General features: G+C 42.3%; 1 protein-coding gene across 2 annotated transcripts in view; it reads right to left on the bottom strand.

Moving 5' to 3' along the window:
* SLAMF6 (SLAM family member 6) overlaps nucleotides 1–5327 on the bottom strand; it is a 32328-nt gene extending 27001 nt beyond the window's left edge. For both annotated transcript variants that reach the window (XM_079761654.1, XM_079761655.1), the window contains exon 1: nucleotides 5258–5327. In XM_079761654.1, the coding sequence (XP_079617780.1) occupies nucleotides 5258–5306 (49 nt within the window). In that variant the 5' untranslated portion in view covers nucleotides 5307–5327. The remainder of the gene's footprint in view (nucleotides 1–5257) is intronic.
* Nucleotides 5328–16945: the final 11618 nt, after the last annotated feature.

The following is a 16945-nucleotide window of genomic DNA, read 5'->3' as shown; positions in this document are numbered from 1 at the left end:
AAACATTGCTAAAAGAAATTAAAGAAAAAAAATAGATGTAAAGACATCCTATGTTTATGGATCAGAGGACTTAATATTAAGATAGCAATACCACCCAAACCAATCTACAAAAACAATCTACACATGCAATTCAATGTCTAACAAAATTCCAATGAGTCATTGATTTATTTTCAGAAATGGAGAAGTAAATTCTCAAATTCATATGGAATTTCAAGGGGTCCCAAATAGCCAAAGCAATCTGAAAAATAAAATTAAAATTGGAGAACTCACACTTCCCAACTTCAAAATTTACACAGCTACAGTAATCAAAATAGTGTGGTGCTGACTATAAAGGTAGATATATAGATGTCAACATGAAATTGAATTGAGAGTCCATAAATTAACCCATATGTTCATGGGGAAAGAAGTTGCTTCAACAAATGGTACTGGGACAACTAGATTACCTACATGCAAAAAAATGTGGTTGGACCCTCTAACTCAGACCTATATAAAAATTAACTCAACATGTTTCAATGACCTAAACATGAGAGCTAAAATTATAAAACTCTTAGAAGAAAACATTAGTTTAAATTTCCCTGTCCTTGGCTTTGGCAATAGATTTTTAGATATGATACCAAAAGCACAAGCAACAAAAGAAAAAAATAGATAAATTGGACTTCATCAAAATTAAAAACTTCTGTTCATCAAAGGATATTATCAAGAACATGAAAAGACAATCTACAGAATGGGAGAAGATATTTATAAATCATATATCTAAAAAGGTTTTAGTTTTCAGATTATTTAAAGAACACTTATAAATTAACAATAAAAAGTCAAAAAATACAATTAAAAATGAGTGAAGACCTTGAATAGATATTTCTCCAAAGAAGATATAAATTTAAGTGGTCAATAAACCCATGCAAAGATGCTCAACATTATTAGTCACTAGAGAAATGCAAATCAAAAACACAATGAGATACCTTTACATCTACTAAAATGGCAGTAACGATAATCAGAAAAAAAATTTTTGCTAGAATATGGAGAAATTAGAACCCTTGTACATTGCTGGTGGAAATATACACTGGTACAGCCAATGTAGAAAACTATTTAGTGATTTCTCAAAAATATTAAACATAGTATGGCCCAGTAATTCCATTCCTAGGTATATACCCAGAAGAATTGAAAACAGATATCAAACAAATACTTGTACACAAATCTTCATAGCAGAGTTATTCACATAAGTAAAAAGGTGAAAACAATACAAATGTCCATCAATAGAAGAATGGATAAATAAAATGTAGTAATACATACAATTGAATATTATTCAGCAATAAAAAGGAATTACTGATAGATGATACAGCATGAACAAACCCTGTAGACACTGTACTAAGTGAAAGAAGTCAGCTACAAAAGGTCACATACTATATGATTTCACTTATATGAAATATCCAGAATACCTAAACCCATAGAAATGGAAAGCAGACTGGTATTTTTGTGGTGCTGGGGGGAAGGGGAAATGTGGAGTTATTGCATAATGAGTACAGGGTTTCCTTTTTGGGGTGATGAAAACGTTTTGGAGTGACATAAGTTAAGTGGTGGAGGCACAACAATGTGAATTTACAAAATGCCACTAAATTGTACATTTTTAAAATTATCGTTTTGTCTTTTATATTTCACGTTAATGAAAAACAAAGAAAGAAAAAAAGCCTGCCTTTGGATAGAGACACACCTGACGCTAGATGTGGATGGAAAATGGAAAGGCATGGAAAGTGGGAGGTCACATGGGTACAGACGGCAGATTCTGAGAGGTGGAAAGACACAGCTGTCCTTGAGGACAATGACAAAAGGTAAAACAACACTGCCTGTAGTGAGCAAGAATAAACATTAGAGGCCCTGACCGATGTGGCTCAGTTGGTTGGAGCATCGTCCCATATACCAAAAGGTGTGGGTTCAATTCCAGGTCAGGGCACATACCCAGGCTGTGGGTTCGATGCCTGGTTCGGGTGCATGCGGGAGGGACGTAACTAATCAATGTTTCTCACATCCATGTTGCTCTCTCTCTCTCTCTCTCTCTCTCTCTCTCTCTCTCTCTCAAATCAATAATAAAAAAAAAAAGAATAAACATGAGAAAGCATGGATAGTTGGTAAGTAGATGACGATGCTCAGGGGAAGGAGAGTCATTGGATTACAATCTCCTAGCCTAGCCAAAGAGCCAGCAAGTTTTTGACTCAAAACCCACAGAATCATTTGGCTAGCCCACATGGATTGGCTCTGCCTCCATTTCCAACCACTGTTCTCCCCTGGGCAGCAGATACCTGTCTGTATCTGCTTCTTGCAAACACATTCAGAGAATTAGTTCCCATGTTTCCCTCCCTCTAGTCCCAGTGTGACTTAGGTCCCATGAAATCTAGACCTTGCTACTCAAAGTGTGGTCCTTGGAATAGGAAGGGTTACCTGGAAGCTAAATCTTAGCCTCCATCCCAGAATCCATATTATAATAAGATTCCCTCGTAATTTGTATGCATATTAACTAACCCTTGATAAGCCCCCCATCTAGAAAGAATAACAGAGAGACAAAGGAGACTCATTTTCCCCAAGGGCATGCTGATGCCTGATTCCAGTTAAACCTATTAGGATGGTCTCTCAACACGGTTTATCTTTCCAGCTAAATTTTCTAAAGGAATCAAGTTATGGTGTTCCACCTACTCGAGAGAATATGGGCTGGCATGCATCATCTTTCTTCAAGCTTGTTTTCAAGGTTGATTTATTTAATTTTCCTCTCCGTGGCTGCTTCCTGTCCCTGAAACTGTCACCTTTTTTGGCTACCGAGCCTGAAATGTCACAGCCCCCACTATGCATCATCTTCCTTCCTATACACTATACTATTTCCCTTATTTATCTTGTTTATAGTTTGTCTCCCCTGCTAAAATGTTTATTCTGTCTGGTAGGCGTGGCTCAGTGGTTGAGCTGCGACCTATGAACCAGGAGGTTACTATTTGATTCCCAGTCAGGGCACAGGCCTTGGTTGGGGTTGGGGTTGTGGGCTCAGTCCCCAGTGGTGGGCATGCAGGAGGCAGCCGATCAATGATTCTCTCTCATCACTGATCACTGATGTTTCTTTCTCTCTCCCTTTCCCTTCCTCTCTGAAATCAATAAAAAGATATTTTAAAAAAAAGTTAACTCCAAGAGGGCAGAAATGGTTGTGGCTTTGTTCATGATCGATCTCCAGAAACTAGAACAGTGTCAGGCATCCAGTAAGTACTCAATATTTATTGAATGACTTAATAAATTCACCTTTCCCCTCATTCCCACGGCCAGTTAAATTCTGCATCTGTGGTGACTCTTGCTTCTGTCCTTTTTTCTCTTGTGCTGCTGCCCTGTTTGTTCAACTGTCATTATTTCTCAGAACTATCACAAGAGGCTGCCACCTGCTAGCTAATGAAATTCGGCAAGTTATTGAAATTATCATAATTCCACATGTAAAAATGGGAATGGTACAGACTCATAAAACCGTCACAGGCTTATGTACATATACACTGAGTGGCCAGATTATTATGATCTCTGAATGCATAATAATCTGGCCACTCAGTGTGTGTGTGTGTGTGTGTGTGTGTGTGTGTGTGTGTGTGTGTATCTATCTATCTATCTATCTATCTATCTATCTATCTATCTATCTATCTATCTATTAGAGGCCTGGTGCATGAATTCATGCATGGGTGGGGTCCGGCCAGCCTGGCCAGGGGGAGGAGACATGGGCGGTTGGCCTGCCTGCCTGCTGGTCGAGGGGACAATTTGCATATTAGCCTTTTATTATATAGGATATACACTGAGTGGCCAGATTATTATGCATTCAGAGATCATAATAATCTAGCCACTCAGTGTATAATGCATGGAAGTGCTTGGTCCCATGCTTGTAAAACAGAATAGACACTCAGCGAATATTAGCTCGTGGCTAGTTCTGACTTAGCTCTCCTGCCTTGTCTCCTGCCCCATATGTCCCTTAACCCTATACTTTGGCTCCAATGGACCTCTTGTGGTTGCCCAAACATCACATACAACTTTGTTTTACAGGTAACGGACAGCAGGAAACAAGAAGCAGGCAGGACCCGCTAATTTCTTTCTCTCTGCCTTATAAGGTACTGCTGAACCACATACATAGCCTCTGGTTTGCATCAAAGGAAGAACGAGCTGGAGAAAGCTTTTTATTTTTCATTTTTATAGCAAACAGAAACTAAGAGGACTATGTCTAGTGTTTTTTGTTGGGCCTAGAAATTTTGGCTAAACCGACTCATAGGTTTTCAATATTTTAGATGAGAACAGTGAGAATCTGGAAGAATAAGTAATGCAGCTGATGTTATGCAGCAAGACAGAAGCTAATTGGGCAAAAGGATTTCTTTTCCTAATCTTAGTGCTTCTCCTTCTTCAACATGCTGGTGAGTCTTGTCTTAGAAAAGCTCATTTCCCGTGCCCCCAGAGCCAATTCCCTTAGACCAGTGGTTCTCAACCTTCCTAATGCCGCGACCCTTTAATACACTTCCTCATGTTGTGGTGACCCCCAACCATAAAATATTTTCATTGCTACTTCATAACTGTACTTTTTAAAAAATATTTTTATTGATTTCAGAGAGAAAGGGAGAGGGAGAGAGAGATAGAAACATCAATAATGAGAGAGAATCATTGATTGGCTGCCTCCTGCATGCCCCTGCACTGGGGATCGAGCCCACAACCCAGGCACGTACCCCCGGCCGGAATCGAATCTGGGACCCTTCAGTCCACAGAACGACACTCCATCCACTGAACCAAACCAGCCAGGGCAATAGAACTTTAATTTTGCTACTGTTATGAATTGTAATGTAAATACGATTCATAACAGTAGCAACCCACAGGTTGAGAACTGCTGCTGTCGAGCCTAAGACCATCAGAAAACACAGATATTTACATTACGATTCATTAACAGTTAGCAAAATTACAGTTATGAAGTAGCAACGAAAATAATTTTATGGTTGGGGGTCACCACAACATGAGGAACTGTATTAAAGGGTCGTGGCATTAGAAGGGTTAAGAACCACTGCCTTAGATGCAGACACAACTTTAGTTAGCCACCGAACCATTTAACATTGAGAGGAGGTAGCAGGTTATCAGATAGCATTGTGAGCCCCACCCAGAGCCTTGGCAGAGAGACAGACAGACACACCTATATAGAGGGGATTTAGCCCGAGCAAGCAGCACAAAACCAGGGAGTCACTCCGTGACGACATGGGTTTGTACAGGCATTTACCTGAGCCAAGGCTGGAGAGAAGCGCGAGAAACTGGAGCAACCAGATCATGCTCTTAGCATTGGTGCTGGAGACTTCACACTAGTCAAAATCATTCAGCCGTATCTGCAAGTACTTCTTATGCGAAACTTCCGCTTCCTCTTAGAGGTGTGGCATAAGTAGACAGCGGTGAGCAGAGCAAAGGACCCAGGACCCAAAGCCCTGGGTGCCTAGCAAAGGACAATTGTAGGATGGGGTCTCACCCTCCAGGTGACCTTTCCTCTTTAGAGATAACATTTAGGCCTCAATGGCATTTCAGGCCCAGAAAGGCAGGAAAACCAGACAAGCAATGTGATGGCTGATGTCAAGACAAGCTGCAATGAGAAAGGAGCCCGTGCCCTGGTGCTGACTCATTTCCAACCCTGAAAGCACACAGCTAGAAAGCTGCTGAATATTCTATTGAAGTCTTCTCCTGGGATCTTCCCTAAAATCGCCACCCTTAAAACCCTTAGGATGGAAGACCTAGTGATGAGGAGCACAAGATATTTTGGGGGCTAGCAATCTGAATTTGTCCCAGTAATCTGCTTTCTACTGCACTCTCTTGCTAGCCGGTAACTCCATTTGTGAAAGAATGTAGGAGACTAGCAGCCGGGCTCCGCACCTAGTTAATCAATGTCGCTAATGCACATTCCTGCAGTCACTGCCCCTTCCTTAATTATCTGGTCTCACAAGAGCTATTTACCTAAATACTCCCAATTGACAAGGGCCATAAACCAAGGATGAAACAGCTTCACTAGAGGGAGGTCACTGGCGACATCCAGGATGGACATTAGCTACAATCTAAGTTAATCATTCTAACTGATTCTCAGGGGTGGGGGTGAGGGAGTGGGGGTGAGGGGGGGGGGGAGGAGAGGACTGTGAGAGTCCTCTACCAAAGCTTGGTAGTTAGGAAACAAAGAAACTCAGAAATATATAAGGAGAAAATCTCATTGTCTAAGTTGTTCAGGATCTGGATCTTAGAGTCCCCTGAACCAGCAGCGCGGCTTTGAATACAGGCTTTTCCTGAAACCTCAGAGTATCCAACTGTCTCTTCTGCGCCAATTCCATAAATTCTATATTCCATAACACCAGCACCCTCTCCCTTTCAGGAGCACCCCTACCCACACCTGTCCCTCCCCCACACCCCCAGGCGCTACCATTACTTTCCTCACTCCCAAGCCCCATGGACCCTTCTTTTGCTTCTAGAACTTGTTTTCTCAGCCCATTTCTTCTATGAATTACTTCTTCTACCTCTGTGATTTTATAAATAAACTAGAGGCCCAGTGCATGAATTCGTGCACAGGTGGGGTCCGGCCAGCCTGGCCCCAATCAGGGTAGATTCGGACTGGGCCTGTCAGGAGGAGAAGATGGCGGGAGGTTGGCTGGCTGGGGAGAGGGGCCACAGGCGATTGGCCAGTAGGCGCCACCCCCAATTGGGGTTGGGGGTCCGATTGAAGAAAGGGGCTATGGGTGGTGGGCCAGCTGGCCTCTCCCCCGAATGGGGTGAGTGGTGCTGATTGGGGGCCAGTGGCCTGGGGGAGAGGCCATGGGGGGTTGGCCAGCCAGCCCTGCCCCTGATCAGGTTGGGGGGGGGCGATCTTGGGTGGGGCCGGGTGTGGGGGAGGGGCTGCAAGAGGTTGGCCAGCTGGCCCTGCCCCTATTGGGGTGAGGGGTGGCATCAGTGGCAGGGCTGGCCGGGGGGAGGGGCAGATCAGGGGTGGGGCTGGCCGGGGGAAAGCAGGGAAGGGTGTTTGGCTGGCAGCCTGTCTCTGATTGGATTCTCCCACCCAGATCTAGGGCGGACCAGCCAGGGGGAAGGGCCATGGGAGGTTGGCTGGCCAGCCCCACGCCCTGATTGGGCTGGTTCACTGGCCATAGTGGGTGTCATAGTGAGTGAATGGCCATACCTGTCGTTGCATCATTACAGTCACTGGCTTTTTATATATATAGACTAGAGGCCTGGTGCATGAAAATTCATGCACTGGAGGGGGTGTCCCTCAGCCCGGCCTGCCCCCTCTTACAGTCCGGGAGCCCTCAGGGGTGGGAGGTGACCCGGCAATCAGGGGAAGGCGACACCCAATCACACCTCTGCTGCTGCCACTGCCAACAGTGCAAGCCTCAGCCGGTCCTGGTTACCTGAGCCTCGGGCAGCTCTGGGTGGCTGGGCAGCCACCATCCAAGGCTTGCCTGCACCTTGGGCCAGCCCTGGGCAGTTGGGGAGGGGGTGGCCTGAGGGGACTGGGGACTCTGGAGGCAGGAGTGTGGGCCTGGCCTTGCTGCGTGCCTGCCGCCCAGGCGTGCCTAAGGGGACTGGGCGCCACCATCTTGTGGCTGTGGGTACCACCATCTTTGAGGGTGGGCAATCAATTAGCATATTCCCTCCTTATTAGCTGTGGGTACCACCATCTTTTCGATGGCGTGAGGATCAATTAGCAAATTCCTTCTTTATTAGATAGGATGAGTGAGATCATATGGTATTTTTCTTTCACTGCCTGGCTTATTTCACTTAGCACAATGCTCTCCAGATCTATCCATGCTGCTGCAAATGGTAAGAATTCCTTCCTTTTTATAGGGGCATAGTATTCCATTGTGTAGATGTACCACAGTTTTCTAATCCACTTTTCTGCTGATGGGCACTTAGGCTGTTTCCAAATCTTAGCTATTGTAAATTGTGCTGCTATGAACATAGGGGTGCATATATCCTTTCTGATTGGTGTTTCTGTTTTCTTAGGATATATTCCTAGAAGTGGTATTACTGGGTCAAACGGCAGTCCCATTTTTAAATTTTTGAGGAAACACCATACTGTTTTCCACAATGGCTGCACCAGTCTGCATTCCCACCAACAATGAAGGAGGGTTCCTTTTTCTCCGCATCCTCTCCAGCACCTGTCGTTTGTTGGTTTGTTAATGACAGCCATTCTGACAGGTGTGAGGTGGTACCTCATTGTTGTTTTGATTTGCATCTCTCAGATGATTAGTGACTTTGAGCATGTTTTCATATGTCTCTTGGCTTTCTGAATGTCCTCTTTCAAAAAGTGTCTATTTAGATCCTTTGCCCATTTTTTATTGGATTGTTTATCTTCCTTTTGTTAAGTTGTACAAGTTCCCTGTAAATGTTGGAGATTAAACCCTTATCGGAGATAACATTGGCAAATATGTTCTCCCATGCAGTGGGCTTTCTTGTTGTTTTGTTGATGGTTTCTTTTGCTGTGCAGAAGCTTTTTATTTTGAGGTAATCCCATTTGTTTATTTTCTCCTTAGTCTCTCTTGCCCTACGATCTGTGTCTGTAAAGATATTGCTACAATATATGTCTGCAATTTTGCTGCCTATGGAGTCTTGTAGGATTTTTATGGTTTCACAACTTATATTCAAGTCCTTTAGCCATTTTGAGTTTGTTTTTGTGTATGGTATAAGTTGGTGATCTAGTTTCATTTTTTTTTTTTTGCATGTATCTGACCAAATTTCCAAGCACCATTTATTGAAGAGACTGTCTTGTCTCCATTGTATGCTCTTGCTTCCTTTGTCAAATATTAATTGAGTATAATGGCTTGGGTCAATTTCTGGATTCTCTGTTCTGTTCCATTTGTCTATATGTCTGTTCTTGTACCAGTACCAGGCAGTTTTGAGAACCATGGCTTGGTAATATAGCTTGATGTCTGGTATTGTGATCCCTCCAACTTTGTTCTTCTTTCTCAGGATAGCTGTGGCTATTCAGGGTCTTTTTTTTATTCCAGATGAATTTTTGTAGTTTTTTCTAGATCTTTGAAATATGCCATTGGTATTTTAATAGGTATTGCATTGAATCTATAGATTGCTTTAGGTAGTATGGACATTTTAATGATGTTGATTCTACCAACCCATGAACACAGTATGTCCTTCCATTTATTTATGTCTTCCTCTATCTTTTTTTTTTTCAATGTCCTGTAGTTTTCTGAGTATAGGTCTTTTATGTCCTTAGTTAAGTTTATTCCCAGGTATCTTAGTTTTTTTTGGTGCTATGGTAAATGGGATTGTTTTTATCATTTCTCTTTCCGTGATTTCATTATTGGTGTATAAAAAAGCCATAGATTTCTGGGTGTTAATTTTTTATCCTGCTACTTTGCCAAATTCATTTATTAGGTCTAGTAGTTTTTTTGATGGAGTCTTTGGGGTTTTCTATGTATAGTGTCATATCATCTGTGAATAAGGACAGTTTTACTCCTTCTTTTCCAATTTGGATGCCTTTTCTTTTTTTAAAATAAATCTTTATTGTTCAGATTATTACAATTGTTCCTCTTTTTTCCCCCCATAGCTCCCCTCCACCCAGTTCCCATCCCACCCTCTGCCCTCACCCCCCAGCCACTGACCTCATCCATAGGTGTACGATTTTTGTCCAGTCTCTTCCCACAACCCCCACACCCCTTTCCCCCCGAGAATTGTCAGTCCACTCCCTTTCTATGACCCTGATTCTATTATATTTACCAGTTTATTCTGTTCATCAGATTTTTTATTCACTTGATTTTTAGATTCACTTGTTCATAGATATGTATTTGTTGTTCATAATTTTTACCTTTTTCTTCTTCTTCCTCTTCTTAAAGAATACCTTTCAGCATTTCATATAATCCTGGTTTGGCGGTGATGAACTCCTTTAGCTTTTTCTTATCTGTGAAGCTCTTTATCTGCCCTTCAATTCTGAATGATAGCTTTGCTGGGTAGAGTAATCTTGGTTGTAGGTTCTTGCTATTCATCACTTTGAATATTTCTTGCCACTCCCGTCTGGCCTGCATAGTTTCTGTTGAGAAATCAGCTGACAATCGTATGGGTGCTCCCTTATAGGTAACTAACTGTTTTTCTCTTGCTGCTTTTAATATTATCTCTTTGTCTTTTGCTCTTGGCATTTTAATTATGATGTGTCTTGGTGTGGTCCTCTTTGGATTCCTTTTGTTTGGGGTTCTGTGCACTTCCTGGACTTGTAAGTCTATTTCTTTCACCAGGTGGGGGAAGTTTTCTGTCATTATTTCTTCAAATAGGTTTTCAGTATCTTTCTCTCTCTCATCTGGCACCCCCATAATTCGGATGTTGGTACGCTTGAAGTTGTCCCAGAGGCTCCTTACACTATCTTCATATTTTTGGATTTTTTTTTGCTTTTCTGGTTGGGTGTTTTTTGATTCTTCATATTTCAAATCTTTGACTTGATTCTTGTGATCCTCTAGTCTGCTGTTGGATCTCTGTATATTATTTTTTATTTCAGTCAGTGTATGCTTAATTTCTAGTTGATCCTTTTTCATATCCTTGAGGGTCTCACTAAATTTATTGGCCTTTTCTAGAAAATTATTGAAAAACCTTATAACTGTGGTTTTGAACTCTATATCCAGTTGTTTGCTTTCCTCCATTTCTTTCATTTGTGACCTGTTTCTTTGTCTCTGCATTTTTGGCTGCTTCCCTGAGTTGATAGAGTGTCTTTATGTGCTAGGTGTCCTATAGGGCCCAGCCGCTCAGCCTCCCCAGTTACCTGAGGTGGACACTATTGGTGCACCCCTTTGTGGGCTGTGTGCACGGTCTTGTTGTAGTTAAGCCTTGATTGTTGTTGGTATCACTGGGAGGAATTGACCTCCAGGCCATTTGGCTGTGAGGATCAGCTGTGTCTACGCTGGGAGAACTTCTGTGCTGGAGACACCCTAATGAGACAAGCCTTGCAAAAGCCTCTGTGCTCAGCTTGGATGGGGCGGAGTATCAGGGCAGAGCAAACATCGATGGCTTCCCATCAGCCCTGCCCTAAGAGGCCCCTGTGTTTCAGTGTCCTGTGGTAATCACTGCAAGCACCTCTGAGAGAAAGCCACCCTTGAGTTTCGCCCACTGCCAGACAGTCCAGTTTCTCCCTGAATGAGTCTGGGACCTCAGAGTGTCACCCGGAACTGGAGGTCAGAGCTGTCGGAAGCTTTTGTCTCCCTCCCGATTGAGAAAGCCAGCCACGTACTCAGTTGCCAGCCTTCTCTGCATGAAAGCCTCTGTACCTCTGCTTTCCGCAGCTCCTGTGAGTCTCAGTGTGCTTTTCTCTTTCCTTCTAGTTGTAGAATTTTCACTCACCAGCCTTCCTGTGGTTCTGGATGATGTCCATTTTGTCTTTTAGTTGTAGTTTTGAAATTGTTGTATGAGGCAACAGTTTAGGTGTTTACCTATGCTGCCATCTTGGTTTCTCCTCCTGGATGCCTTTTATTTCTTCTTGTCTGATCGCTATGGCTAGTATTTCTAATACTACGTTGAACAGGAGTGGTGAAAATGGACATCTTTGTCTTGTTCCTGTTCTTAGGGGAAATGAGTTTAGTTTTTGCCCATTGAATATGATGTTGGCTGCAGGTTTGTCATATAGGTCTTTTATTATGTTGAGGTATGATCCCTCTATTCCCAGGTTGCTGAGAGTTTTTATCAAGAAAAGGTGTTGGATTTTGTCAAATGCTTTTTCTGCACCAATTGATATGATATGTGATTTTTGTCTCTCAGTTTGTTTATGTGATGTGTCACATTTATGGATTTGCAGATATTGTACCATCCTTGCATCCCCGGAATAATTCCCACTTGGTCTTTCTAATGTATTGCTGAGTCTGATTTGCTAGAATTTTGTTGAGGATTTTAGAATCTATGTTCATCAAGGATATTGGCCTGTAGTTCTCTTTTTTTGTGGTGTCTTTATCTGGTTTTGGGATTAGGGTAATGCTGGCTTCATAGAAACAGACCACATACGAAAGAAAAGGAGGCATCACCAGAAAAGGAAGTAAACAAAATGGAGGCAAGCAATATGTCAGAGAAAGAATTCAGAGAAATGGTCATAAGGTCACTGAAAAGGTTGAAAGACAAATTCAACAATATGTGTAAGAACCAAGAGGAAATGAAGAAGAACCAAGAAGAAATGAAAAATGACATCACTGCAATAAAAAACTCAATAGAAAATATCAACAGTAGACTAGAAGAAGCAGAGGACCACATCAGTGAGCTAGAAGACAAGGTAGGAAAAATACCCAAGCAGAGCAGCATCTAGAAAAAAAAAGCTTAAAAAACAAGAGGAGAGCCTAAGGGAACTTTGAGACAACATAAAATTAAACAACATCCACATAATAGAGATGCCAGAAGGAGAGGAAACTGAGCAAGGAATAGAAAACCTGTTTGAAGAAATAATGACAGAAAACTTCCCTGATATAGGGAAGAAAAAACCCACACAAATCCAAGAAGCTCACAGAGTCCCAAGCAAAATGAACCCCAAAAGACCGATGCCAAGGCACATTATAATTAAATTGGCAAACACCAACGACAAAGCTAGAATCTTAAAAGTGGCCAGAGAGAGACAGAAAGTTACATACAAAGGAACCCCATCAGACTAGCAACTGATTTCTCAACAGAAACTCATCAGGCCAGAAGGAAATGGAATGAAATATACAAAGTCATACAAAGGAAGGGTCTGAATCCAAGAATACTGTACCCAGCAAGGCTATCAATCAAAATTGAAGGTGAAATCAGGAGCTTCACAGACAAAAAAGGACTAAGGGAATTTATCACCACCAAACCAGCAATGCAAGAAATGCTAAAGGGTCTGCTGTAAAAAAAAGAAATAGGAAGCAAAGAAGGAACACAGGGGTAGAGAATAAAAATGGCGACAAATAAGTACCTATCAATAATAACTTTAAATGTAAATGGATTGAATGTCCCAATCAAAAGACATAGGGTAACGGATTGGATAAGAAAACAAAACCCATATATCTGCTGTCTACAGGAAACCCACCTCAGAAAAAAAGACGCATACAGACTGAGAGTGAAGGGATGGAAAAAGGTTTTCCAGGCGAATGGAAATGAAAAAAAGCTGGGGTAGCAATACTTATATCTGACAAATTAGATCTCAAAGTGAAAGACTTAACAAGAGATAACGAAGGCCACTTCATAATACTAAAGGGAGCAATCCAACAAGAAGAAATAACTCTGGTAAATATATACGCACCCAATACAGGAGCACCCAAATACATAAAAAAAACTCCTGGAAGATATCAAAGGAGAGATTGACAGCAATACAATCATAGTAGGAGACTTTAATACCCCACTATCACCATTGGACAAATCCTCTCAAGACTGCTTTCACTGTGTCCCATAGATTTTGGATTGTTGTGTTTTCATTGTCGTTTGTTGCCATGATGTTTTTTATTTCTTCTTTGATCTCTCTGGTAACCCAGTCATTGTTTAATAGCATGCTATTTAGTCTCCATGTGTTTGATTTTTTTGGATTGTTTTTATTGTAGTTGATTTCCAGTTTTATACCACTGTGATCTGAGAAGATGCTTGATATGATTTCTATCTTCTTGAATTTGGAGAGACTTTGCCTATGTCCTAACGTATGGTCTGTCTTTGAAAATGACCCATGTGCACTTGAGAAGAATGTATATTCTGTGGCTTTGGGGTGAAATGTTCTGAAGATGTCGATTAATTCCATCTGGTCTAGTGAGTCATTTAGGATTGATGTTTCTTTGCTGATTTTTTGTTTAGAGGATTTGCAGCCTGCCTTCCCATCAGCAGCTATCTTCGATCTCTCAACCCTAACTTCTTTATGTTAGGGGCAGAAATAATAATCATGCTCTGTTAACTATGATTGTTAGCTATAGTTATAAGAAATATTAATTATGGCCTTGGCCAGTTTTGCTCAATGGATAGAGCATCAGCCTGTGGACTGAAGGGTCCCGGGTTTGATTCTGGTCAGGGGCACATGCCCGGGTTATGGGCTTAATCCCCAGTAATGGCATGCAGGAGGCAGCTGGTCAATGATTCTCTCTCATCATTGATGTTTCTATCTCTTTTTCACCCTTCATCTCTGAAATTAATAAAAAATATATTAAAAAAATAAATATTAATCATGCTCTGCTAACCATGATTGTTCTGTTCTTGATTAAAGAAAACACATTCTAACCTGGCTGAGAATTGTATGCCCAAGACATAGGAGTAAACCTGAAATGAAGTCTATTCTCCTTACCTGAGAACTGCCTATTATCATGGAAATATTAACAACCTTGTTGCTAAAACAATAGCGTCCCAGAGGTGCCTGCCCCAGCCTGCATTGCTTATAACCTGTCGCCATTATACCAGTTCTTATTCCTTTTGCCTACTTCCCATGTACTTTTGTCCTTCTACCCAATATAAGCAGCTGGTTATGGGGGCTAGGGGATGGGGCAGAGCAGATTTTCGTGGATGACCTGCTGCTCTCCCATACTGCCGGCATTATTGGAATAATACAGGGTTGGCTCATATATGATTCAACCCTGATTCTGCTTAATTGGCTCAAGTAGTGACAGGCAGTCTGGATCCAATGGTTGTCTGGTTTTGTTAACTGGTGACTCTGGTAGGATTGAATAAGCGGGGGACACCTCTGGGGTAGTACCGGAGATCCTGCTTGCTGCCTGGACTGGGGGTTCCTGAGCATGAGGCCTGGACTCTTTTATTCACAGTGCTGTCAGGAATTTTCCTGTTTTGAGTCCCAGCCACAGCCTCAGCACTCCTGTTGTCTCACCTAAGACCTAAGTTGAATCCAACACGTTTGTTTGTATGACAACAAGAAGCATTTGCTGCCTCTCATCTGGGCTTTGTAAGGCACGGGAAGTGAAAGGTTAACATGATGGTGCTGGGAAGGCTAAATAGCCATCTCAGATGGTGGATAAAGAAAAATAGAAGTGACATGTACTGGCTGGGGAAGCCACAGGGACGATGCCAGGGGAGTCCAGAAGCCAGGAAATGGTTTGGCTCCAACATTTACTTGGTAGCTGGTAGGAATCCAAAGAAGCCCAACCAGGACCACCCTATGGACCTGGACCCAGTGCTAGGTACAAGCAAGGTTCCATTGTACCCACAGGCTCCTTGCTTTCCATCAGGAAGCTCCCAGAAGATAGAGACTTTAAAGAACACCGACTGCTGTTAGGGTCGCTGAAGGAGGAACCCATGAGTCCAAAAGGGGTAAAGAATTATAAATGTATTATTACATCTGCTAGAAGGGCTGAGACCAAACTGGCATCAGCAGGGCACAGTAGAGGGAGTGGGATATTTATGTCTCTTGTCAGGATCAGTCAGAGAAATTGGTCAGACCAGATGCAGGTGGGGGCCAGGTGTAGGCGGTCCACTGGAAACGGGGTGAGTCGGTTACTGGAATCCAAAGGCTGTTCATCATGAAACCTACAAGGAGAATAACAGGAAAATCGCCGGGAGGGGCAAGAGCCCCAGCAGAACATAATGGAGCACAAGAATGTGCCTAACAACCATCAGCTGGAGATTTTCTTTATTAGAAAGGACAACTAATAAAAGACACACTCCAACCTTTGAAATGCCGGAAGTGGGGTGTTAACCTGTTGCAGAATTTACCAGGCGACCGGAAAACACACAACGGATGCTCAGAAGATTCAGGAAAAACCCTTTATTTGCAGATGTACGAGGACGGTGACTCAGGGGAGTCGGTTCCCAAAGCCTGAGCACCGAATGTGGAGGGTCTCTCCCATGTATCCCCTTGGTTTCTCTGTCTCCCCAAATGTGGACCAGGCTTCCGGACTTTTCTTGGGCTTTGCAGTCCCTCTGTGGGTTGGGGGTGGGAAAAGTGAGACTTCACCCAAAGGCCTGATGGTGAAGGTGACCTCCCCTCTGGCTAAGCTGTTACATTCTTGGTTTGTGGCCCTTGTAAACTGGGAGTATTTAGGAAAACAGATGATTGCCTAAGGAAGGGGAAGTGACTTCATAGGCTAACAAGAATGTGCATTAGGATACTGGTTACGGGCACAGATTCAGATTGCTAGCCCCCAATTGGCTTATATTCCCCCTTCAAGCCCTCAAGAGAGCACATATTCTAGTTAACTATAATTATAGGATAGTTAACAAGGTTATGTGCTCCCCAATCTTTCTTACACCCCCTCCTTAATTTCAAATGCATAAAAGAAGCTGCAGAACTGTTATTATTCTCAGGAGCATCTGAGATTCTTGTTCCACAGCTTATGTCATGAGTTTGGCTCAAATAAATTCTTATAAAAATTTTAAAAGAATTGAATTTATTTAAGGGAAGGGGATGGGAGATGGGATATACAAAGGGAAGGGCTAGTGTTCCATTTTCTCCACATCCTCACCAGCACGTGTTGATTTATTGGTGATAGCCATTCTGACAGGTGTGAGGTGATATCTCATTGTGGTTTAATTTGCATTTCTCTGATGACTAGTGATGCCGAGCATGTTTTCATATGTCTATTGGCCATCTGTGTGTCCTCTTTTGAGAAGTGTCTATTCAGGTCTTTTTCCCCTTTTTAAAAATTGGATTGTTTGCTTTTTTTGGTGTTGAGTGGTATGACTTCTTTATAAATTTTGGATATTAACCCCTTATCAGGTGTATCGTTGGCAAATATTCAGTGGGTTGTCTTTTCCTTTTGTTGATGGTTTCCTTTGCTGTGCAAAAACTCTTTAGTTTGATGTAATCCTATTTGTTTGTATTTTCTTTTGTTTCCACTGCCCGAAAAGATATATGAGAAAAAAATATTGCTAAAAGAAATGCAGAGATTTTACTGCCAATGGAAAAAACACACACATTTTAAATCAACTTCACTTTCTTTTTCTAAGAAGCATGAGCTGCAACGTTTTCTCAGTTTCTCAGTTCCGTGGTAAAACCCATGCTTTACTACCCTGGCTTACCGGT

This window comes from Cnephaeus nilssonii (genome assembly GCF_951640355.1).
Source record: "Cnephaeus nilssonii genome assembly, chromosome: 21".
In the NCBI taxonomy this organism is placed as follows: domain Eukaryota; kingdom Metazoa; phylum Chordata; class Mammalia; order Chiroptera; family Vespertilionidae; genus Cnephaeus; species Cnephaeus nilssonii.
The sequence above is the reverse complement of the archived record's forward strand: the minus strand, read 5'-3'. Positions and strand labels throughout refer to the sequence as shown.